At 42.0% G+C, this 27,490-nt stretch overlaps 1 protein-coding gene across 1 annotated transcript in view; it reads right to left on the reverse strand.

Annotated features, from left to right (window-relative positions):
• pde10a (phosphodiesterase 10A) overlaps window positions 1–27,490 on the reverse strand; it is a 443,486-nt gene that overhangs the window by 380,434 nt on the left and 35,562 nt on the right. Inside the window, exon 2 of the mRNA XM_073051085.1 lies at window positions 3,603–3,641. Coding sequence (XP_072907186.1) covers window positions 3,603–3,641 — 39 coding nt within the window. The remainder of the gene's footprint in view (window positions 1–3,602; window positions 3,642–27,490) is intronic.

The raw sequence follows: 27,490 nt of genomic DNA on the forward strand, positions 1-27,490 counted from the left end.
GCATGGGTCCCAGCTATGCCTGCCTTTTTGTCAGCTACATGGAACAGTCTATGTTCCAAGCCTACACTGGTATCAGTCTCCAACCTTTCCTATGTGACTTTGTGACAACGGCATTGATGCTGCTTCCTGTACCCATGCTGAGCTCATTGACTTCATCAATTTTGCCTTCAACTTCCATCTTGGCCTCAAATTTACCTGGTCCACTTCTGAAACCTCTCTCCCTTTCTCAGTCTCTCTGTCTCTTTCTTTGGAGACAGCATATCTACTGGTGTCTATTATAAAACCACTGACTCTCACAGCTACCTGGACTATACCTGTTCCCACCCTGTAAAAACACCATCCCCTTCTCTCAATTCCTCCATCTCAGGATGAGGCTTTTCATTGCAGAACTAAGGAGATGTCCTCCTTCTTCAATGAAAGAGGCTTCCTTTCCTCCACCATCAAGGCTGCCCTCAACCACGTCCCTTCCATTTTGTGCATGTCTGCCCTCTTATCCCCACCACCCTCCACATCCAGCATATAATTCTCCATAACTTCCACCATCTCCAGCAGGGTTCCCCCACCACCACCACCCCTAACTTTCTGCTTTCCGCAGGAGCCTATGCAACTCCCTGTCCATTCATTCCCTCCCCAGTGATCTCCCTCCTGGCACTTATCTTTGCAAGCAGAACAAGTGCTACACCTGCCCCTACACCTCCTCCCTCACTACCATTTAGGACCCCAAACAGACCTTCCAGGTGAGATGACACTTCACCCACGTGTCTGTTGGGGACATCTGCTGTATTTGGTGCTCCCAGTGTGGCCTCCTGTATATTGGTGAGACCTAATGTAGATTGGGAGACCACTTTGCCGAGCACCTACGCTCCATCCACCAGAAGAAGCAGGATCTCCCGGTGGCCACCCACTTTAATTCCACTTCCCATTCCCATTCCACATGTCAGTCCATGGCCTCCTCTATTGCCATGATGAGCCCCACACTCAGGTTGGAGGAGCAACATCTTGTGTTCCATCTGGGTAGCCTCCAACCTGTTGGCATGAACATTGATTTCTCTAACTCCTCTCCCTCTCCTTCACCATTCCCATTTCCCTCTCTCTCCTTATCTCCTTACCAGCCCATCACCTCCCTCTGGTGTTCCTTCCCTTTCCTTTCTTCCATGGCCTTCCATCCTCTCTACCGATCCCCCTTCCCCAGCCCTTTATCTCTTTTACCAATCGATTTCCCAGCTCTTTAGTTTACCCCTCCCCCAGTTTCACCTATCACCTACGACCTTGTATTTCTTCCTCCCCTTCCCCCACCGTCTTACTCTTACTTCTAATCTCTTTTTCCAGTCCTAACGAAGGATCACGGCCTGATATGTCAACTCTTTTCCTAGATGCTTCATGGCATGCTGAATTCCACCAGCATTTTGTGCGTGTTGCTTGGCATATGCTTTGTGGTTGTTGAGGTGTTTCAAAGCAGAGTGGAGAGCAATCATATAATGATACATTATATAGTCCATTTGACCCACTGTGGTAATACTGACTCTGAAAGGAATACGTCCCATGTAACTGTCTTTCCATTGTGCCCTGGAACTTTGCAGACTGCCAATTCCTTTTGGAAAGTAATTAATGAATGTGGTTTCAGCTTACCCCCCCACCCCCAAGTCAAAGAAATATGCTACAGAAAATAACTCATCTCTTCTTTAATTCCATGACAAATACCTTTTGATCCCTTAAATGCTTCTAATTAATGTTTCCTTAAACATCTTGTTTTCTCTAACCTCACCATGCAAGTCTTAAGGCTCTGGTACTGATCTGGTACTGGAGAGTCCTTGCCCTCTCTACAGCCTTGACATCCTTTTTACCAAAACAACAACACAGCAAGATACCCTTATGATTTATCCAACCTATCCTAAACAAATGTTGCACTCTTCAGTACAACAACTATACCAAAGTCCACATAGTCCAAAGCCATGCATTCTCCTACAAGAGGCAAAAAAGATTAAAAACCTACTAATATGAGGGAAAATTGGTAATATTTATTGCTGGCACCATCCCCACATCACCGTGAAATGTTCAAAACCAATCCAGGGTTCACATTGCCCCCAATAATTCCTCGCTCCTTCTTCCTAACAAGCCAAACACATGTCTAGCTTTCACTTAATGAAATAAGTGAACTGGTATCTACCCTGTAAGCCAATGGTCTGTCCAGATGCCCAGCAAATTCTGAGAAAATGACTATCTCCAAATTGTTAACATAAAATTGGTCTTACTTAATTTATGTTTGTCATCGCTGTCCTCAATGTCTTAGTTAATTAGATAAACTATGCTATTCATCATCTTTTAACCTTCATCCCTCATCTCTATGTGTCATCAAGTGTAGTGTCCCAATTCTTTTTGTCTATGTTGATAATGAAGATGTTTTAAACTGGTTCAACAGTTCTTGCTCTTGATACAAGGTCCCATCACCTATGTGAGGAGGCCAAAACTGAACTCACTGTTCTGGTATTCCATGTTAGACCTAACTAAGGTCTTATACAAGGACAAAATACTGTTGTACGCTTGTTCCTATAGTCATATTCCTATGAACACAGCTTAGTGCTTATTCCAGTTACTGTTTTACAGCATTAAACACAGCCTTTAATGATTAATTTGTCCACATCCTTTAAAAATTTTCTCTGACAATTTATGAATTTAAGTATCCTCATGGCTAACAGTTGAGCTAACATTTATGTTGAGCTCAACATTTTAGCATACCAATATCTACCTGATCGTCTCCCATTCTATCACACATAGGTATTGGTAATGTCTTTAAACTCACAGATCATGTTTTCAAGATTGTTAATAAAAACAGTAAGCAAGAATGATTATAATTTTGATAAAACCAGAATACCAGGGTAACTGTTCTCATCCAGATCGATCTCTCACTTTATTTTAGCTACATATATTTTTCCAGCTATTAATTAATACATTGCTATTCATAACAGGGGCTTTCATCGTGGATGAGGAGTCTTGTGTTATAACCACTAGTTCCCAGATGTTCCTTCCTGATGATTTCTACAAGTCACAAATTGATAAGAAGTTAACTTCTTCTAATGATGCCAGAAAAGGAGTTGGTATTATGGCCCTTTCCATCCAAGCAACTCTGTATCATGTCCCAAAAGATGTCCTTGACCATTCTCATTGACAATGACAAAACTTGGACCCAGGTTACCCAGATCAGTTTTGTTTCCCCTTTTTCTTAAGGGCACGTTGACTATGAGTGTTTGTCCACTCTTCTGAAATTCTCTCAGGGAGCAGTAACCAATAGAAATTACAGGCAAGACACTCTCACAGCAAATGTCCTGCTCACCTTAAGCCCCTGTGTTAAATGCCATTCAGCAAACTGTCTTATTTTCAGTTTCATACTTCTATCTCATCCAATATATTCACCTTTATTAACAGTAATTTCCAGCAATCAGTCTAAAATGTAATTAGACATACAATGAAATAATGGGTCAATCACATTCATATAATATGCAACCCATCCAAATTCAAAGTTCAAAACCGACCTAAACTCCTTTCCAATAATGTTCAAAATATTAATAAATCACAAATATCTGCAAAAAGTCATACTTGCTTACCAGCTGTCAGTGCTTCGTCAGGTTCTTGTGCTTCAGTAACTGACAACATAAAAGAACATACAAGTTACAGAGTTTCTGGATACAAACTACACAATAATAAAAAAAATCTATGAATCACTTTTCTATTTAGATTCACTTGCATAATCACAAAACAAAGTCGACCACAAACCAACACAATCATAATTATTTTTGTCTCTATTAAGTACTTACAAATGGTAACCATGAACTATTTAATTAATGTAGCTGAAATTAGATTCATTACACAGAATGTTGTGATTTTTAATGAGTGCCTGGGAGAAACCCAATTTAAAAACTAAAACAAAGTCAAGGAATTATACAGAAGCGTTTACTAACATCAGCAGTAATGAACATAATTTACATCATGATGAAGAATGATATCACCTGTCGATCAACTGCTTCATTCATCCAAGGACAAATTTGATGGGTTTATCAACACAATGAGTTTGATATGTACCCTTCACTTGGAATGCCGCAAAGAAACAGTGCAGCCCTCTAAGTCGGCAGTGAGCCATCCTCCCTTGTTTCTAACCCTGGGGTAGGGGAGATTAAATCAAGGCCAATGTCAAAGGTCACTGTCCTGAACTAAAAGGAACACACAAACATAAAATAATGTTAATCAAAGTAAGAAACTACTTCTCATCTCTAAAAATGTCTCCTTCTGGTGCACTTCCAGGACATTGGCCAGCAGTGCAAAGGATGTTTTGGAAAGTGTGCCACATGTTAAATGTCAAGGCCCATTCCAAGTCACTAAAGAATACAGTTATTGAGGATTATAGTAGGGAATTCCCAGACAAGGAACTTTTACCCCTCCATGTTTAATAACTCTAGGGCTACAATCTATAAAGTGTATCTGCATATACTTCGTTCCCAGTTCCTCCTCACCCATACCCCAAGGGATAAAAAGGACCACACAAGAATATTCTTGTGAAATTAAGAGTGATTAAAAGCTGCAGTATTGTTTGCCTTCCCCAGCTCCCCTTTCTCAAAAGTGCTAAATGCACCTAACATGGCTTAGATGTGTACAACCACAGGATAAAATATTTGGACTATGCTAGATAGTACCTCATGTTTGTCCACCATTCTGTAAAGTTTTATATCAAACCTTTATATCAATTTCACAGACCCAGCCTGTTCACACATTCCTTAATTCCCAATAGTCTGTCAATATCAGCCTTATTATATTCAACATGGATGCATCCATAGCCTTCAGTACTTCAGAGTACAGAAATGTACAGTATCTGTTTCTAAGCATTCATCCTGAGAATAATCTCCACTTCTAGATTCCACAGCCATCAAGAAGGCACAAGAGATAAAAACTAGGATCATTGTATTCTGGAATGATTGGAACAGATGAGAGTTAAAACAATTTGAAAATAAGCATTAAGATTTTAAAATCTAGATATTATTTGACCAGAAATCAAGATAAACCAGCAACAATGAACGAATACTGCCTGGTGCAGGTAGTTTATGACCTGCAACGTTTAGCATGGCTACAGTACAAAAGGAAGAAGACCATAAGATATATGAGCAGGATTAGGCCCTTTGTTGCAATGAGTCTACTCCGCCATTTCATCATGGCTGATTCATTTTCTCTCTCAGCCCCAAGCTCCTGCCTCCTTCCCCTATCCTTTCATGCCCTGACCAATCAAGAATCTATCAACCTCTGTCTTGAATATACCCAATGACCTGGCCTCCACAGCAACCTGTGGCAATGAATTCTACAGTTTCACCACTCAAATGAAAAACAAGTGTAGAGTAACAAATGTGTGAAACAAGAAGTTTTATCAGAAAATAAGGCAGGAACAGAATGAGTCCTCGAAGAGAGTGGTGTTGCAATAACACCCTCCAACCCAGTGCAAGAGGCTTCAGAGAGTTCAAGGTTCAGCCGGCTCGATCATGGGCACGTTCTTCCACACCAGCAAGGACATCTTCGAAAGGGGGGTACTTCATGGAGTGTCATCCGTCATGAAGGAACCTCACCATTAGGGACACTACCACCACCAGGAAAGAGATACAGGAGCCTTAAGACCCACACTTACCAGTAAGCACAACTCTATCACAGCGCTGGGTGTTCCAGAGTTGGAAGTTCAATTCTGCTGCCATTCTGTAAGGAGTCTCTGTACATCTTCCCCATGGAATGTGTGGGATTTCCCCTGGGTGCTCCAGTTTCCTCCCACAGTCCAAGGTGTACCAGGTACAGTGGGTTAATTGGTCATTGTAAATTGCCCTGTGGTTAGGTTAGATGCTCCAGTTCCCTCCCACAGTCCAAAGATGTACCAGGTACAGTGGGTTAATTGGTCATTGTCAATTGCCCTGTGATTAGGTTAGATGCTCCAGTTGCCTCCTACAGTCCAAAGGTGTACCGGGTACAGTGGGTTAATTGGTCATTGTAAATTGCCCCGTGATTAGGTTAGATGCTCCAGTTCCCTCCCACAGTCCAAAGATGTACCAGGTACAGTGGGTTAATTGGTCATTGTAAATTGCCCTGTGATTAGGTTAGATGCTCCAGTTCCCTCCCACAGTCCAAAGGTGTACCAGGTACAGGGGGTTAATTGGTCATTGTAAATTGCCCTGTGGTTAGGTTAGATGCTCCAGTTCCCTCCCACAGTCCAAAGATGTACCAGGTACAGGGGGTTAATTGGTCATTGTCAATTGCCCTCTGATTAGGTTAGATGCTCCAGTTCCCTCCTACAGTCCAAAGATGTACCAGGTACAGTGGGTTAATTGGTCATTGTAAATTGCCCTGTGATTAGGTTAGATGCTCCAGTTCCCTCCCACAGTCCAAAGGTGTACCAGGTACAGTGGGTTAATTGGTCATTGTAAATTGCCCTGTGATTAGGTTAGATGCTCCAGTTCCCTCCCACAGTCCAAAGATGTACCAGGTACAGGGGGTTAATTGGTCATAGTCAATTGCCCTGTGATTAAGTTAGATGCTCCAGTTCCCTCCTACAGTCCAAAGATGTACCAGGTACAGTGGGTTAATTGGTCATTGTAAATTGCCCTGTGGTTAGGTTAGATGCTCCAGTTCCCTCCTACAGTCCAAAGATGCACCAGGTACAGTGGGTTAATTGGTCATTGTAAATTGCCCTGTGGTTAGGTTAGGATTAATCAGGGTTGTCAGAGCTTGCTGGAGCTGCTTGGCTCAAAGGACCAGAAGGGTCTACTCTGGGCTGTATCGCTAAATAAAATAAAATTAAATAAGTGATTTAGGGACAGCTTCTTCCCCTCCACCATCAGATTTCACAACAGTCCATAGACATTACCACATTATTTGTTTTAAGAACAAAGAATATAGAATTATACAGTACAATACAGGCCCTTCGGGACAGATGGTGTACTGACCTTTTAATCTACTCCAAGATCAATCTAACACTTCCTTCCTGCATAGCCCTCCATTTTTCTTTCATCCATGTACCAATCTTAGAGTCTCTCAAATGTCTCTAATGTAAATGCTTCTACCACTGTTCGTGGCAGCACCCATCATCACTCTCTGTGTAAAAGACCTCCCTCCGATGTCACCCCTATACCTTCCTCCTTTCACTTTAAAATTATGCCTTCTTGCATTCATTATTTTTGTCCAGGAAAAAGGTGCTGGTTGTCCACTTTATCTATGCCTCTTGTAAGCCTCTATCAAGTCACCTCTCACCCTCCGTCACTCTAAAGAGAAAATCCCTACCTCACTCAACCTTTTATCATAAGACATGCCCTCTAATCCAGGCAGCACCCTGGTAAACCTCTTCTGCACCCTCTCCAAAGCCTCCACATCCCTCCTTCCAGGACTGAACACAATATTCCAGGTGTGGTCGAACCAGAGTTTTATAGGGTTGCAACATTTCCTTGTAACTCTTGAACTCAATTCTCTGACTAGTGAAGGCCATCACACCATATGCCTTCTTAACAACTCTATGAACTTCTGCAGAAACTTTGAGGGATCTATGGATGTGGATCCCAAGATCCCTCTTTTCCTCTACACTGCCAAGCATTCAGCCATTAACCCTGCACTTCCCTTTCAAGTTTCAACTTCCAAAGGGCATCATTTCATACCTTACTGTATTGAATTCCATCTGGCACTTCACTGCCCAGCTCTTCATCCAATTAATGTCCCATTGTAACCCATAACAACCTTCTACACAATCCATAACTTCACCAACCTTCATGTCATTTGCAAAATTACTAACCCACCTTTCCACTTTTTCATCCAAGACAGTTATAAAAATCTCAAAGAGCAGGGGTCCCAGACAGATATCGGCAGAACACCACTGGTCACTGAACTCCAGGCACATTATGCTCCGTCTACTGAGAAAAACATACAGCACAATACAGGCCTTTTGGCCCACAAAGCTGTGCCAAACATGTCCCTGCCTTAGAACTACCTAGGATTTACCTATAGTCCTCTATTTTTCTAAGCTCCATGTAGCCATCCAGGAGTCTCTTGAAAGACCCTATTGTTTCTGCCTCGACCACTGCTGCTGGCAGCCCATTCCACGCACTCACCGCTCTCTGCATAACAAGCTCACCCGACGTCTCCTCTGTACCTACTTCCAAGCACCTTAAAACTGTGCACTCTTGTGCTAGCCATTTCAGCCCTGGGAAAAAGCATCTGACTATCCACACAATCAATGCCTCTCATTATCTTATACATCTCTAAAATGTCACCTCTCATCCTCCGTCACTCCAAGGAGAAAAGGTCGAGTTCACTCAATCTATTCTTAAAAGGCATGTTCCGCAATCCAGGCAACATCCTTGTAAGTACTTCCACCTTCTACACCTGCTTCAGGGTTCAGCTCAGGGCTAACAAACCTGACTGGGAAAGCAAAATTGTTACCAGAAACAGCAATGAAAACTCCTAAAGGGACCTTCATTGGTGACTAAACTGCAGTGGTGTAACAGGCAAAAGAGAGAAATTCCACCCTCTGCCTTCTATGGGTATGCAATTCTGAATCCACACAGCCAAGTTTCCCTGGATCCGACGCCTCCTAACTTTTGAATGAGCCTACCACAGAGAACTTTGCCGAAAGCCTTACTAAAATCCATATACATATCACTGTTCTACCTTCATCAATTTGTTTTGTCATGACCCTGAAGAATTTTATTTGCATATTTACTTATTTTTGTCATTTATAAATGATATGTCTTTGCATGGGATTGCTGCCACAAAACAACACAAATTTCACGTCATATACCAGTGACAGTAAATGTGATTCTGGGACTTTACTGCATTGAATCTTCAGGTATCTGCCAGAGGCAGCAGCAGCCTGAGGTGCACTTGTGAAACAGAACAGAGGGTTAACTACAAGCAGCAACAATGAGGAGATGAGGCAATTTAGATGCAAATCATCTTCAAAGATCTGCATCCAATCCTGGATGCAGCCAATGCCCTGTAAACTGTTTCCCTGACTTCCCAGCCACTTTCAGCCAATAAACCCCCTTTTTGTCCTTGTGTTAATGCACATATCTCAAGTAGTATTCCCAATATTGTTTGTCAAACAATGCTGCAATGCTGCCCCAATTTAACTCAATCCATTTTACATGCAAAGTTACATCTTAATTTCAACAAGTTTCCTACATCTTCAAATGCTAATCTTCAAAACCAATGGAAAACTCTATAGTCAGCCTACTACACTGACTATACTTCACAACCTCAGTGTGCAGATAACACTGGACAACAAAGATTTTATTTCCTGAATATTTTTGGATGTATCTTATCGATTTTGGGCTGCTGATCATGAAAATCAACATGGAATTTCCCTATTATGCACCATTTTATAAAAAATGCCTATATTTGTTATTTCAATTCATAATTCAAGTCAGGATAACTGATGCCAAGATTAAGGAAAACAATTTTGTTGGTCCACAAATTAAAAGGACATCAATGACGGACAACTCCAAGAACCTCTAGCGGGACTGGAGAAAATCGCATGGAAAGCATTCAAGGATGTTTTTGAACATTTTCGTGGCAACTACAGAGCACCAAACTATGTGCAGCAGTTTGACAACATGCTTCAAGCATACAGAACTATGAAGTGCAACATGTCACTAAAGATTCATTTTCTGCATTCCCATTTAGATTTCTTCCTTGCAAGTCGTGGCCTGTTAGTGACCAGCATGGTGAAAGGTTCCACTAGGACATTGCAGTTATGGAGAAATGGTATCAGGACTACTGGAATCTATCAATACTGGCTGATTATTGTTGGACACTTAAGTGAGAAGCCTCAGACACTGAGTACAAATGAAAATCATCAAAAAAACATTCCTTTTTTTAGCTCAGTTGAACTATTGCCAGCACCATTCTGCAACTAAATGCATTATATTCAATAAAAGTTAATTTCTCATTTCTTCAAATTCCTATATGAAATAAGTAGTCTGAAATTATACTTGTGTTCAGTTTCAAGCAGTCTATTGTAAACAAAAAAAATTCTGAGGAAGCGAGACTTTTGAAAAAATTTTGTTGTCCAGTGTAATGTTTCTGTCTGTGCAACCTGAACTCCAAGCCATTGTCACACTTTCACTTGATAAGCTTTTTGCTCAACATCCATAAGATAAAGGCACTCTACCATATCACAATATCATAATAAAGGTTCACAGTGAGGCCCTGGTAAATGTGGATCATTTCTCATAGTTTGGGAGCTACCCCTTGGTGAAAGCATGCTGGTAAAGAAAATCACCAATGCGTTCAATGTACCAGCATGGATTTTGGTTGGTTGAGGAAAAGGGCACTTGAAGAGCAAGACATCCAACAAGAAACACTCATGATCAACAGAATAATGGTAATCTCTACCCTACCATATATTTCGGAGCCTTGGCCTACCATAATGGACATTGAAAGACACCTGAAATGTACCACTAACATTGTCGCAATAAGGTGCTGCAAATTCAGTGAAGGACGTCAGTCAACATTAGTGATCTCACCCGCCCTCAGCATCCCAGTACTGAGGCACAGTCAGCCACAATGTGCAGGTTATTTGTATGCATGACACCAGTCCCCTGAAACAGACATTGTTATGAGCTGTGTCCTGGGAATAGTTTATCAGGAGCGTTTGTTGGCTCTTGGGATTGTATTCATTAGAGTATAGAAAAATGAGAGGGGATCTCATAGAAACATTTCGGAATGTTGAAAGGGTTGGACAGGGTAGATGTGGAAAGGCTGTTTCCCTTGGTGGGTGAGTCCAGGACAAGATGCCACAGTCTTAGAATTAGAGGGTACCCTTTTAAAACAGAGATGAGGAGAAATGTTTTTAGCCAGAGGATTGTGGATTTATGGAATTCGTTGCCACATACAGCTGTGGAGGCCCAATCATTGAGGGTGTTTAAGGAAGAGACTGATAGGTATCTAATTAGTCAGGGTATCAAGGGATATGGGGAAAAAGCCGGAAATTGGAACTAGATGGGAGAATAGTTTAGCTCATGGTGGAGTAGCTGAGCAGACTCGATGGGCTGAATGGCCTACTTCTGCTCCTTTGTCTTGTGAAATTATCATTTCGAAGTCCATGCATTGAGAATCATGTTTATTATCACTGACATTGTCACAAGACTTGTCATTTTGTGGCAACAGGACAGTACAATGTGTAAAAAGTTACTAAAAGTTACAAAAAGAAATATAAAAAAGAACTAATAGTGCAAAAAGAGAGTGAAGAGTAAAGTAGTGTTCAGGGATGCATGGACCATTCAGAAATCTGATATCAGAGGAGAAGAAGCTGTTCTTTAAAATTACACAGCATAGCAATAGGTATTTCAGCTCACCATTTCCATGTAAATAGGCACTTTGAGATTTACACCAACTCTTGACTATTCAAGTGTGTGTCAAGATATCTCTACAATGTTTTTGATTCCCTACCTCCTCTGCTAAATATTATTTTACATACCTCCATCATACGTCTCAGCCTCCTCCAGTCCAGGGAAATCAACCTTTCTTATAATTGAAGTTCTCCAATTCAGGCAGCAATGTGGGGAGAACTTTCTCCAGTGCAACCTTTCCCTTCTATGGTATGGCAACCAGAATTGTATGCAATACTCCAAGTACCTTCTCTTCAGTGTTTTATAAAGTTGCAAATATAATGTATCTACTTTTATATTCCATTCTCTAGCCTATAATGGTAAGGATGCTATGTGCCTTCTTCAGTGTCTTCTCTACCTGCGTTGCTACTTTGAGAGCGATGGACTTGAACTCCAAGTCCTGCTATTTATCAACATTCCTTAGCACTCTATTATTTACTGTATATGTCCCATGCCTACTTGACTTCCCAAAATGCATCACCTTGCACTTGTAGGGACTGAACTCCATATTCCAATGCTCTACACCAGTTTCCATTTGATCTGCACCCTGCTGTATTCTCATACAAACATCTTCATCATCCACAAACCACCACTTTTGTCTCATCTACAAACATTCAGATCCAAATTGTTAATATATTTTCACAAAAAAAACAAGGATTCCAGCACCAATCCATGTGATGTATTATTGATTACAGACTCCCTAACAGAAAAACAGCCTTTCAACTTCATACTGCCACCTATAACCAAGCCAATTTTGGATCCAACTAGCTAGCTCACCTTGGATCCCAAGTGTGTTAACATTCTGGAATAGCCTACCAAATGGTATCCTGTCAAATGTTTTTCTGAAGTCCAAAAAGGCAGTGTCTACTGCCTTGCCTTCATGAATATTCTTATTTAACTCCTCAAAAAATCTCATTCAGATCAGTGAGACAGCACTGCTCCTAAACAAAGCCATGCTGATGAACTCTGATCAGACCCTATCTTTCTAAATGCTCATAAATCAAATCCCTAAGAATTTTCTCTAATAAATTCCCTACCACTGCTTTAAGACTAACCAACCTGCACCACATTGCTAAACATTCATGTACTGTGAGTTTTTTGACAGGTCTCATAATTTTAAAAAAAATTAGGGGAGGCTATTTGACTTACTAAGTCCGTGCCAGCTCTCAGAGCATTCCAATTAACTCCATTCCTCAACTTGTACTCTATTCTCTCACATCCTTAAATCACAGCACACCCCACTCCCCCATCTCTAATGCACTTCCGAAAAAAGGAACAACAGCAATCGTCATCCAGTTTTCTTGCAGCTTACCCATGACAAAAATCTCTGTCAGAGCTCCAGCTATATCCTTCTCTACTTCCCACTGCAACCTGGGATAAATCTCTTCAGGTCCTGGGGATTACCAAACACTGCACATTCAATGATATCTAATGCCTCCTCTTTTTTAATACTGACCTGCTCCGGATTATCTATGTACCCCTCCCTGAACTCAACACCTTGCATGTCCTTCTCCTTAACGAATACAGATGAACAACATTGATCTAAGTGCTAACACATCCCTAGTTCCACAAACAGATGATTTGTTTGATTCCTAAGGGGTACTCCTGGGCTCCTGATATACCTATGGACCTCGGAATACCTTGGGATTTTCCTTAATCTTACTTTTACAGTGTATTTTCGTGGCTCTTTTTTGCACTCCCAATTTCCTCCTTACATTCTGTTCTACACATCCTATATTCCTCAGGAGATTCCTTGATCCCAGTTGCCAATACCTGTCATTGCTTCTTTCTATTTCCTGACCAAACCATCAATATCCTTTGGTTACAAGTTTCTCTAATCTTGCCGCCTTTGCCTTTTTCCTTTTTTGGAACAATCTGCACCCCCCCCCCCCCCGAACAACTCTCAATTCTAAAAGACTCCCACGTGTCAGTTGTCATTTTCCTTGCATGGATTTGTCCTCAGTCTACCTTTACCAGCTAAGGTAGACTGATGCTCTTTTACTTCTGAAATTAGCTTATCCACAATTCAAGACCTTAACTTGAGGACCAACTTTATCCCTTTCCATGGATACCTTTCAACACTACAGAACGATTGTCACTCTTCCAAAAGCATTCCCCGGCAATGTGTCCATGATCTGCCTGGATTCATCTTCAAGTTAAGGCCAAGCATTGCCCCTATTTCTTTAAGGACTATTTACTCTTAAATCAAAAACTCTTGGATATACTTAATAAATTCCTCACAATCTAAACACTGACAAGCTCTAAACTGAATCACTTTGGGATTAAGCTACAAGACTCTATGTTTTTTTTGGATACTTTGACATTTGTTAGAGCAGAAATTATTGAGTAAGATTATATGACAAGAAAACATGCACTTCATCTTTGAAATAGATGTTAAACTATCCTTTGGGTTCTGTACAAAGTGCATGATTCTAACCATCATTGCTTGCTTTGTTTGTCTTGATAATATAATTCATGTGTAAGTGATAAAGACAAAAACCACCCCTGTTCTCACCATAACTATTCTCATAGCATTGGTTAGAAACTGAAAGATACTAGAAAAAGCACTATAGAAAAATCATCTGATGCCCTCTTCCAAAATTTTTTTTACCTGACTTTCTGAAATAATCTGGTAGTCATCCAAAATCTAGCTACTTACTGGGACACCTGACAGACCCTTAGAGACAGCATTAAACTAGAAGAATGAGGATCGATGGAGGTGCTTAAAACAATATCCCATTCTTGTTGCTACGCCAGTCTAATTTTAGAATGAAGACTCCCTAGTTGAAAGTATAACACATAATGACTAGAATAAAATTAAGAAAAAAGAGGAATTTAAGTTTAGCGGGAATATCTCATAGAATTTACACTCATCATCATCATTATGTGCCCTGTCACATGATGTACAGTTCATAGCCCCATGACTGTGATTGTTGTTGACAAAGTTTTCTACAGAAGTGGCTTGCCAATGATTTCTTCTGGGCAGTGTCTTTACAAGACAGGTGACTTCAGCCATTATCAATACTCTTCAGATCTCCCTCCCGGCACTTATCCTTGTAAGTGGAACAAGTGTTACACCTGCCCTTACACTTCCTCCCTCACCACCATTCAGGGTCCCAGACAGTCCTTCCAGGTGAGGCGACACTTCACCTGTGAGTCGGCTGTCTGGTGCTCCCAGCGTGGCCTTCTATATATTGGTGAGACCCAACGCAGACTGGGAGACCGTTTCACTGAACACCTATGCTCTGTCCGCCAGAGAAAGCAGGAACTCCCAGTGGCCACACATTTTAATTCCACATCCCATTCCCATTCTGACATGTTCTATCCACGGCCTCCTCTACTGTCAAGATGAAGCCACACTCAGGCTGGAGGAACAACACCTTATATTCCGTCTGGGTAGCCTCCAACCTGATGGCATGAACATTGATTTCTCTAACTTCTGTTAATGCCCCTCCTCCCCTTCTTACCCCATCCCTTATTTATTTATTTATATATTTGTTTGTTTGTTTGTTTATGTATCTATCTATCTATCTATCTATCTATTTGTTTGTTTGTTTATTTATTTATTATTTTTCCCCTTTTTTTCTCTCTCTGTCCCTCTCAGAATCACTCCTTGCCTGCTCTCCATCTTCCTCTGGTGCTCCCCTCCCCCTTTCTTTCTCCCTAGGTCTCCCATCCCATGATCCTTTCCCTTCTCCAGCTGTGTATCCCTTTTGCCAATCAACATTCCAGCTCTTAGCTTCATCCCTCCCTCTCCTGTCTTCTCCTATCATTTCAGATTTCCCCCTCCCCCTCCCACTTTCAAATCTCTTACTATCTCTTCTTTCAGTTAGTCCTGACGAAGGTTCTCGGCCCGAAACATCGACTGTACTTCTTCCCATAGATGCTGCCTGCTGCGCTCCACCAGCATTTTGTGTGTGACATTTGTGATATGATTTGTCTTAAGTAAAATACTGAAAATAAAAAGATCACTTCCTGTAATGAGCCTATTTTGCCATCATGGCTAATCCACAATCAAATAGCCAGGAGTTGCCAAATTCCCATGCTCTGGCCTCTGGAGATGCTGTTCCTTCTGCATGCATGAACATCACTTCCTCTATGTAGGCTGCTTTTAAAATCATTTCCTGCACGAGTTGGATTTTGACTTGAAGCAGATGGTTGAAAGACATCCATCTCCATCCACTCTTTATTTGTTCTTGAAACAGAAAACCACAAACAAAGCACAATCTGAAGATGTTGGAAATCCAAGCAACACACACAAAATGCTAGAGGAACTCAGCAAGCCAGGTAGCATCTATAGAAAAAAGTATAGTTGATGTTCCTGGTCACGACCCAAGGGTCTGAATTTAATAAGGTCTCAATAAAAGTGCTGAAAGAAGCTTCTGTCAAGTGTGATTTCTGAGAAGGTGTTTAAATCACTGCATAGCTTTGTATGGCCGACTGGTGGTGTTGTGGTATCTGCACCAGGTGTGTGATCCTGGGTTCAAATCCGGCCAGCTCCTTGCGCGCTTTCCATCCATGCTATGTTGAGCATCAAGCTAGCAACTCAGCCTTGTAAAAAAAGACAAAATGCTAAAGAAACAGCAGGATTGCTGCCTGATGCACCATAAGGTATGGATATAAAAATAGCTTTGAACAATATTTGCACTGTGAGGGCAGAAAAAAGTGAAAAGATAACTCATCTGTGGAGGGATTTCCTGTGAACTGGAGATATGCCTGAACGCCGTACATGAAAGTATCAGCGTTCGACCTGAGCAACGTTGATTGCTGAGGTCAGAATGTGGCACGTCAATCGCGTCATCACAACATTTGAATGATCCACGATTAGCATAGCTGCAGTGGCAAGAATGAGAGCAGCTTATGCTAAACGTGAATCTGAGATGCAAACAGAGAAAGCTTGGAGAAAGCTTGCGTAGACCAGGAGAGATCACGTATAGTCATGGACGTACATTAAATGCAATCAGGAAAGATCATGAAGTTGAGGCTGACCCTGCAGAAACAAAGGTGTATGAAGCAGCAGCTGTCTTAGACAGTGTTGAGCCTACAACCAGAATCAGCCATGCTTTGCTATCACAACAGCCACTGCATCTTGCCAAAGAATATGTCCAAATGCTGTTTGGCTCTGAAAAACAGTGCTACAAGGAGAAGCTCTCCACACCATGCCACTAACATGCATTTCACATAGTCCAGGTACTGACAGTCAAGGTTACAGCAGCAAAGACCCACGAAGCCCCCTTCTGCAGATTCATCATAGTAAAATCCTCTGTCAAGAGTTGCTACCGATACCAATACTATTTGCACAGACATGGACAGGCTGAGCTTCCATCTATCCCAGGACACCCATTTGGCAAACCAATCACTACAATCTCCTCACCAAGGAGCTGCAAGTGCATTAGATTTGGTTCAGTGCCTGGCTTGTCAAGACCAAGTCACCGCAGGACTATAAGTGTTCACCAACCAGTCTGCCAGCTCTCCGTGCTGGAAGTCAAGCTTTCTCAGCGCTGTGAAGGGATGAAGTCTCAAGCCTGGCAAAGAGATGGACTTTCTGCTGCAGTATGCAAGTAGGTTAAGGGCAGTTCACTGTGGGGTTTGGAAATCCTGCTGTGCGGTTACAAGTGTTGTGCCAGAGGCTGGACAAAGTGCCATGACTCTCCAAAGGTAGTCGAAGGGTCTCTCTTCGGTCCACTTGTTAGTTTTCCAAAGCTCTCACACAAAAGTACTGTTGAAGCTACTAGAGCTCACAGATCTGCTGTTGTAACTGCAAGCCACAAAAAAATTGGGGGGGGGGGGGGGTGTTACCTACCAGGACTGAGTTTCTTCAACACTGCAAGAGGAAAACTGTGTAAAAGAGAATCTATCCACCAACATGCTAGAGTGTTAGATAACTGGAGGATTTGAGTACAAAATGTGCCCTCTGCCATTTTTATTCTTTGTGGAATTCATCTGGCAACATGCAGAAATGTGAAATAACCCTAGCTTTATGCTATCAACTTTCAGCAACACTTCATTCAAAGAAAGGTCTCCAGCAAAAAGCAAGGGAAACCAGAATCCCTATCACTGTCAACAAAACTGAGGTAGAAAACTCCATAATAAACCCCGACAGACAATGCCTAGTGCTGAAGAAACCTCACCCTTTAAGGAAACTCAGAGGATTCACATTCGCAGACCGAAGACACTTTCTAAAGGAACACTCAATATGTTTCAAGTGTTGTGCTTCAACAGCAGACCAAGCAGAAGGCATCATACACTGCACTGAGTGCAACAGTGACCAGCACACATCCCTGCACCTGGGGCTGCTACTGGTTCCAGCACACCTGCAACACAGCATGGTGGGGACACTTCCACGTGCACAGAGGGTTCCAAGGCAAATTCCGCTCTAAAATAGGTCTAGCCAACATTTACCCAAAAGAACATCCTGAGCAAAATATAAAGGTATTTGTGACTGTGGTGAACTACATATACCTGTCTGGACACGCCCCCACTGCTGACTGCTCCTGTGGCTCCTCCCACAGACCGTGGCTCCTCCCACTGACCCCTGTATAAAGGCGATTGGAGGCTCTGCTCCTCCCTCAGTCTCCAGGATGTTGTGTGGTGGTCGCTTGCTGCTTGTGCTTTCTTCCCGCCAATAAAAGCCTACCTTAACTCACGTCTCCAAGAGTTATTGATGGTGCATCAGTGACATTGGATGATCACAGCAACGTATCACTGGCAGAATCAACATTCTGTGACACATTCAGTGATCAAGGTTCTTCTTCCCCATATACTCTAAGTCATGCTTTGGAACTTCAGAAGCTGCCAGAAGGGCCAGTGTATTTGTCGTGGAGTCAATAGGACAGGAGGTCTGCTTAACCCTTATTGAGTGTGACCATATTCCCACCAGCAAGGATGAAATCCCAGCTCCTGAAGTTGAACACATACATTCACAGCTTAAGGACATAACTGACAAGATTCCCCTGCTTGACTCATCTGCTGAGATTCCTCGGTTGCTTGGCAGAGATACCATCCATGCACATAAGTTACGTGAACAGCGCAATGGTCAGCACGATGCACCGCATGTCCAATGATCCAATGATTCACAACCCACTGAAAAAGGCTTTATCTTCATCATAAAATGTAACTTTTTGTTTTCAATTCTTCCCACAAGGAGAAAGCAAAACACATCTGAAGAGAGCCACCCTGTATCTTTATAAATGTCTTTAACACAAGAGAACAGGTTCAAAACAAAACTCAGTGGTAAAAAAAGGGTTAGATCAATAGAAATATTTTACTGAAGATAATGGAACTACATCAGCATTGGAGGTGGCAAAGAAGCACTGATAGAAGGAAATCTAAAAGACAATCTGTCTGTGGATTCTCATAGGACATTTAGTTTTATAAACAGTTGATAAAATTAAGGCATGGTGGCAGCATAAATTGGTTGTTGGTTAAGAAACAGAATAAAAGAATAATAATAACAATTGTCAGCTAGAGGGATACAAATAACTGTGTCCCACTGGAATCATTGTTGGAACTATTCCTCAATACAGGCCTTTCTGGAACATAGCAGTAGTTGGTGCAACCACCAATATACAAGATGGCCAAACCTTATCTCACTGGTATTGATGGGCCCCTGCAGCCTTAGAATTGTGCCAAAATTTGTAATGAACTGCTTGGCCAACAGACCTGACCTGCCTGATCATCTGAGTATTTCCATATTTTCTAATCTTAACTTCTTATAAGAGGAGTCTGTACAATTTCCCTTTCATTTTGTTGAGACTTCAAGTTTTCTCTATTTATTCTGATTAGATGAACCTCTCCCAAGTCTACTGAAGTTGCACGTCATGGAAACTCCTATCGCATGGAAGTAGGAATCCCAATCTTCTACTAACTATGATGGATTACACGGCCTTCAGCTCTGGCTCCAGCCCCAAACTTGGCCGCCTCCACATCCGGGCCAAGAACTTTCTCACTGCTGGTGGTCCCCTGTGCTCCCCTTCCTCCACCAGTACTTCTCAACCCTGGGTACCTCAAGCTTCCCCATCACATCTTGGGTACTCAGAGACTTCATCTTCCTCCCACCCTACCTTCCCTGAAAGCCCCAATCCTTCCGTCTCCTAGCCCACTTCTTAGGCAAGGATTTCCCATCCTGCACTGATGACCCCATCTCCCGCCTCCAACCTTCTACCTCTTCTTGGACACCTGGTCTGGTTTCCTTCCTGTTCTGGATCTTTTCATCTCTGATTGCCGATGAGACAACAAACAGCTCAACTTCAGCATTCCCCATTCTTCTTCAAATGTTACCGCTCTGAATGAACCCAACCCCAACCTCACCATCAAACCCACAGACAATGGGAGTGCTGTTGTGGTTTGGTGGACTGACATCTACCTGGCCAGACAGCACCTCTCAGTTACCACATCTTACTCACCACCCCCTAAAAATGACCCCACTCCAGACCATCAAGCCGCTTTCTCCTGCACCGTCACTAACCTCTTCAAATCTGGAAACCTCCTGTCTAATGCCATCAAATTTGTAGTTCCCTTACCCTGCACTGCTCCAAAAAAAAAACCCCCATAAGATATAGCAGCAGAATTAGGCCATTTGGCCCATTGAGTTTGCTCTGCCATTTCATCGTGGTTGATCCATTTTTTTCTCTCAGCCCCAATCTCCTGTCTTCCCCCACTCTCCCCATACCCCATATCCCTTCATTCCCTGACTAATCAACAATCTATCAACTTCTGCATTTAATATACTTAAAGACTTAGTCTCCATAGCTACCTGTGGCAACAAATTCCACAGATTCACCACTCTCTGGCTAAAGAAATACCTCCTCATCTCTGTTTTAACAGTATGCCCCTCTATTCTGAGGCTGTGACCTCTGGTCCTACACTCTCCTACCATAGGAATGTCCTCTCCACATCCACTCTATCAAGGCCTTTCACTATTGGATAGGTTTCAATGAGGCCAGCCCTCATCCTTCTGAATACCAGTGAATACAGGCTCCGAGCCATCAAACACTCCTCATATGACAAGCCGTTCAATCCTGGTATAATTTCCCTTGAATCCCCTTCAGTTTCAGCACATCCTTTCTAAGAAAAGGGACAAAAATTGCTCACAATACTCCAGGTGAGGCCTCACCAGTGCTTTATAAAGTCTTAGCATTACATCCTTGCATTTATATTCTAGTCTTCTTGATATGAGTGCTAGCATCGCATTTGTCTTCCTCACCATCGACTCAACTAGAAAATTAACCTTTAGGGAATCCTGTGAATCTGGTGCCCCTGATGCAGTGTCCTCTACACTGGTGAGACCTGACGTAGAGTGGGGAAATGCTTTGTCCAGCACTTTTGCTCCATCTGCAAAAAGCAGAATTTTCTGGTGATGGTCCATTTCAATTCCAATCCCCATTCCGACATGTTCATCCATAGCCTCCTCTTCAGATATCATGATGCCACTCTCAGGATAGAGGAGCAGTGCCTTATGTTCCATATAGGAGCCTCCAAATTGATGGCATGAACATTGATTTCTCCAACTTCAGGTAATTCTTTCCCACTTCCCCCTCCCTTTTGTTCAATTCCCTGTAGAGTAATTCAGATAGTTTTCACTGTAGATAACAAGAAATCTTGTCAGTAAAAGGCATAAACCACAATACATTTTAGGAATAAAGGCCTAGAATTCAAAGGGAAATTAATAAAGGTAAACACAAGAATGATTATTTTGAAGTTGGAAAGTTGTATTCTGTAACTCAAAATCATTAAAATGGTGTAGAATAACTTAACTGTAATACAAGTAGAAATAAGATATTTGGGCTTATTTCATAGGAACAGAGATATTTGAAAGGGTGTTCTAATAGAAAGCTTAAAATAATGAAAGATTTTGATGCGAATAAATAAAACTTTGTTGTGTTTAAAGAGCTGGCAATTAAGGTACATTTAAAAATACATAAAGATCGGGATTATGGAAGTTGGGATTATCAGCAGTACAAGGTAGGTATTGCCACATTATCAAGGAATATCAGGAATGGGTAATAACGCTGGTGTTCCCAAAAAGTCTCTATGTTGGTTCATGGCCAAATAATGGTTTTAAAAATAGTTCTCCTTTTATAACCATTTCACTAATTTTAATGGTTAAAAAGTCAGAAACAGGCTAATAACTTGCCCACATTTTAAAAAAGCAGATCTATTCCATATGATACAAGTGATCACCAATTTCTGGATGTTAACTACTGGCAGAATGGGGCTGGCCCCTCTGCCATATACACTGAAGAAACCTTGTTTTTAACCTATTGGTTTAGACAGTTTCCTTAAAGAAACAGTGTTTGTAATCAAATCAAGGTGAAACATGAAATTTATATTATTAAAATCAAGTTAACACATTAAAGGCAGTGAATAGGTTTGTATTGATCACTTCTGTAGCATACATTTAGATTTTGATTAATTTTCAACTGGACCAAAGATTAGCTTCATAAAGGTGCCTGCCCCTGCAGTATTAATGTCAATCCAGATGCATGTAATCAGGACAGTCATCACAGGGGATTGGAGGTGGAGAGGGTCAGTAACTTCAAATTCTTTGATATTAGTACTTTGGAGAATCTGGCCTGGGAGCAGCACGAGAGTGCCATTACAAAGAAGGCAGTGCCTCTACCTTCTATGAGGTTTATGCTGATTTGCCACATCAGCTAAAACTTTGATGAACTTCTATAGATGTACAGTGAAGAGTATCCTAACTGGTTACATTACTGCCTGGTATGGAAACACTAATGCCTAAGACCAGAAAAGCCTACAAAAAAGTAGTGGATACAGCTCAGCCCAGCAGAGGAAAAGCCTTCCCCTCCTCTTCCCCAGCTCACATCTACAAGCAGCACAGTCACAAGATGCAGCATTCATCATCAAGGACCACAACCATGCAGGCTATGCTCTCTTCTCACTGCTGGCATCTGTAGGAGACACAGGAGCCTTAAGTCCCACACAATCAGGTCCACCAAACTAGCACAGTGAATTTTAATGTATTAATTTATTCATTAAACAATGTTGGAATAAAAATTTAGTATCAAGAATGGTAACAAAAGGCGTCTGGAATGTTGTAAGAGCCCAACTGTTCCAGCAAAGCTCTTTAAAAAGGGAAATTTAATGCCTACCCCAGTCTACATTCAAATAGTTTCAGCCCTGTTACAACTCTTCTATAGTCCTCGCACTTTTTGAATGTACCTGTATATTTTGCCCTCTATATCCTTCTCGCTAGTTTGTGGTTTCCACCTAGCTGATGGTATCTGTCTGTCTCTCTCCCTCTCTCCCTCAAACTATTTTGTTAACCAACGCTGCCATACTTTTCCTGAAAATTTAAGATCAAGTAATATTTAGTGCATGATGCTGCAATTTTTAAGATGGATTTCCATTATCACCACATTGACATATGTCTATGTTTCTTCATCATGGTTATTCATTTTAATAGAGGCTGCCTGACCTGCTGAGTTCCTCCAGCATTTTGTGTGTGTTTCCTCATCGCAAGATTTCTTTATTTTGCTTCCTTTGTTTATTCATTTATACTGCAGAGACATCTTTCTGCCTTGTCAGATCCCTTCTAATACAGCACTATTTCATGCAAAGAAATTCCTTGGCCATAAATAAGTTCTGTATGTTACTTGTGTGTGGTTGACACTTGTTATCTAATTCCTGTCAATGCCATAATTCAGGTAATTAATAAGACAACTCATCACTTTATGAAAACATGTGGTTCTTTACCTTATTGTCTGATTGAGCTAACAGTTGTTAAATTGGCACCTGTAATTATCGTAATTAACTGTTTTGTTTCACAGTGGGGTCACCTTTAAAACTCTTCTGACCAGATTCTGCTCCAACTCCCATCTACAAGTCTGCAGATGATACCAGCATAGTGGGCCAAGTCTCAAATAATGATGAGTCCAAGAGCATCTAGAGGCATTCAAACTTACCCTCAATATCAGCAAAACAAAGGAGCTGATCATTGAGATTGAGCACGCTGAGTGCTTCAAGTTCCTAGGAGACAACAATACCATCAATCTGTCCAGGTCCAGCTACTTAGCTGCCATGGCCAAGAAAGCTCACCAATGCCGCTACTCTCTCAGGAGACTAAAGAAATGTGGCTTGTCACCATCGACCATCTCAGATTTTTTGTGATGCACGATAAAAAGTATCCGATTCAGATGCATCACAGCTCAGTATGGCAACTACTCAGCCCAAGACAGCAAGAAACCACAGAGTGGACACAGCTCGGCACATCATGGGATCCAGCCTGCCCTCCATGGACTCTCACTACCTTAATAAAGCAGCCAACATAGTCAAAGATAATCTCACTCACTGCCATGCTGGCACACCAGACGTTTCCTCTTTTCCCTTCTCCCATCGGGCAGAGGTTACAAAGGCCTGAAAGGAAACACTGCCAGGCTCAAGAACAGCTTCAATCACTTTAAAAGACGAGTGAATGGTGTCTTAGTATGAAAAGAAGGATTCTTGACCTCACAATCTACATCTTTATGGCCTTGCATTTTAAGACCATAAGACCACAAGAATTAGACCAATTGGCCCATCGAGTCTGCTCTGCCACGCCCTGTCATAACTGATCCAATTTTCCTCTCAGCCCTAATCTCCTGCCCCGTATCCTTTCATGCCCTGATCAATCAAGAATCTATCAACTTCTGGCTTAAATATACATAAAGATGTGGCCTCCACAGCTGCCTGTGGCAAAGAATTCCACGGATTCACCATTCTCCAGCTACAGAAATTCCTCCTCAACTCTGTTCTAAAAGGACGCCCCTCTATTCTGAGGCTGTGTCCTCTGGTTTTAGACTCTCCCACCATATGAAACATCCTCTCCACATCCACTCCATCAAGGCCTTTCGACATTCGACAGGTTTCATCCCTCATTCTTCTGAATTCCAGTGAATACAGGCCCAGAGCCATCAAACATTCTTCATATGACAAACCATTCAATCCTGCAATCGTTTTTGTGAACCTCCTTTGAACCCTCTCCAGTTTCAGCACATACTTTCTAAGATAAGGGACCCAAAATTGCTCAGAATACTCCAAGTGAGGCCTCACCAGTGCTTTATAAAGTCTCAACATTACATCCTTGCTTTCATATTCTTTTGAAATGAATGCTAACACCTCTCTCACCACAGATTCAACCTGCAAATCAAACTTTAGGGGATTGTGCACGTCCTTTTGTACCTCTGTTTTTAGTATTTTCTCTCCATTTAGAAAATAGTGAACCCTTTCAGTTCTTCTGTCAAAGTATGTGACCATATACTTCCCAACACTGATATGTGCCATATCTTTGCCCATTCTCCTAATTTGTCTAAGTCCTTGTGTAGCCTCTCAACTTCCTCAAAACTACCTGCCCCTCTACCTATCTTCATATTGTCTGCAAACTTTGCAACAAAGCCATCAAATTCATTATCCAAATCATTGGCATATAACGTAAAAAGAATCAGCCTCAACACAGACCCCTGTGAGACACCACTAGTCACTGGCAGCCAACCAAAAAAGGCTCCCTTATTCCCACACTTTGCCTTCTGCCAATCAGCCACTGATTGATCCATGCTAGAATCTTTCCTGTAATACCATGAGTTAGTAGCTTCATGTGTGGCACCTTGTAAAAGGCCTTCTGAAATTCCAAGTACACAACATCAGCTGATTCTCCTTTGTCTATCCTGCTCGTTATTTCTTCAATGAGTTCCAACAGATTTGTCAGGCAAGATTTTCCCTTGAGGAAACAATGCTGACTATGGCCTATTTTATCATGTGTCTCCAAGTACCCTGAGATCTGACCCTTAATAATCAATTCCAACATCTTCCCAACCACTGACGTCAGACTAACTGGTCTATAGTTTCCTTTTTTTTGCCTCTTTCCTTTCTTGAAAAGTGGAGTGACATTTGCAATATTCCAGAATCTAGTGATTCTTGAAAGACCATTACTAATGCCTCCACGATCTCTTCAGCCACCTCTTACAGAACTCTGGATTGTACAGCATCTAGTCCAGGTGACTTAGCTACCCTTCAGTTTCTCAAGAACCTTCTCTCTAGTTATGGTATTTTCATACACTTCATCACCCCTGACATCAGGAACTTCCAACATGCTTCCAGTGTCTTCCATCGTTTCCTTGTCCCCCGTTGCTACCTTTTCAGCATCGTTTGTCTTTGACTTCTCTTCTTAACCATGGTTGTGACATATTTCCTTCAGAATATTTCTTCCTCTTTGTGATGCATACAGGCAGTCCCCGTTACGAATATCCGACTTACGAACAACACGTACATGAACTGAGGAAGGAGAACACCGTCTGCCATTTTAAGTTGGATCGCACCGCCGTCCGCCATTTTAAGTCGGATTGCGACGCTGTCCGCCATTTTAAGTCATTGCCATTGACACTGTGTTGAGTGTGTAACTTTGTAGTTGGCTTAAAGTTTTCTTAGCAAGATTCACCCTGACCCCGCTCCCCCCCCCCTTTCCAGTCGGCTGGTGGTGCAGTGAGATCAGCACTGGGCTCGAGAACGGAGGTTCCTGAGTTTGATCCAGTGACAGACCGCTCCCTGCCCATCCATGCAGGGTTGATGTCAAGCTCACAACTCGACCTCGTACAAAAAACACTGCCATCTGCAGTTTAAATTCCCACGTGGAATATTGTGGAGGATCAAATACCCAAACCCAGCACAGCCCCCACTTGTCCCATTTAACCTGTCTCAGTGCAGTGGACTTTAGGACCCGGGGAATTCAGTGCGGTGGTCCTTAGGACCTGGTGGAGCTCGGGACCTGCCTCCTGCAGTGTTTCTGTTCCGTTGACGGGAAGCGATCACGATTGAAAATAAAGTGGAAATAATAAAGTGTTTGGAAAGAGGTGAAACGTCATCGGTCATTGGAAAAGCGTTAGGCTACAGTTAGTCAACAATTAGAACAATTTTAAAGGATAAAATGAGAATAATGGAGCATATGAAAAGCCCTGCCCTACTGAAAGCTACAATTATTACTAAGCAACACAGTGGTTTAATTATTGGAATACATATGTTTCTTAAGAGTTTTATATGCATAGAAAGGTAAAATATATACTATATACTAAGACAAACGTTTGACTGACACTAAATAATACCGGATGTACTTGTTCTGACTTTTGTACAAATCCAACTTAAAGACGGACTCAGGAACGGAAGTCATTCGTAACCCAGGTTCTGCCTGTATATCCTGTGCCTTCCAAAATGGTTTTCAGAAATTCCAGCCTTTGCTACTCTACCATCATCCCTGCCAGTGTTCTTTTCCCAATTAATTCTGGCCAACTCCTTGCTCATACCTCTGTAATTCTCTTCATTCCACTGTAATACTGATACATCTGGCTTTAGCTTCTCCTTCTCAAATTTCAGGTTGAATTTGATCATATTATGATCTCTTGTCCCGAAGGGTTCTTTTATCTTAGCTCTCTAATCAGTTCTGGTTCATTACACAACACTTAATGCAGAATAGCTGATCCTCTAGTGGGCTCAACCATGAGCTGCTCTAAAAAGCCATCTCGTAGGCACTCTAGAAATTCCTCCTCCTGGAATCCAGCATCATAGAACATAGAACGTACAACAGAGAGATTTACAGCACATTACAGGCCCTTTGGCCCACAATATTGTGCCAACCATGTAACCTACTCTAGAGACTACTCAGAATTTCCCTACCCCTCTATTTTTCTAAGCTCTATGTACCGATCTAAGAGGCTCTTAAAAGACCTTATTGTATCTGCTTCCACCACCACTGCTGGCAGTGAATTCCACACACCCAACACTCTCCTGGTGAAAAACTTACCCCTGACATCCCCTCAGTACCTATTTCCAAGCACCTTAAAACTATGCCCCCTCATGCTAACTATTTCAGCCCTAGGAAAAAGCCTCTGGCTATCCACACGATCAATGACCCTCATCATCAGGTCACCTCTCATCCTCCATCGCTCCAAAGAGAAAAGGCCAAGTTCACTCAACCGATTCTCATAAGGTACGTCCTCCAATCCAGACAACATCCTTGTAAATCTCCTCTGAACTCTCTCTATAGTACCCACATCCTTCCTGTAATGAGGTGATCAGAACTGAACCCAGTACTCCATGTGGGGTCT

Source organism: Hemitrygon akajei, chromosome 7 (assembly GCF_048418815.1).
Source record: "Hemitrygon akajei chromosome 7, sHemAka1.3, whole genome shotgun sequence".
NCBI classification, from domain to species: Eukaryota; Metazoa; Chordata; class Chondrichthyes; order Myliobatiformes; family Dasyatidae; genus Hemitrygon; species Hemitrygon akajei.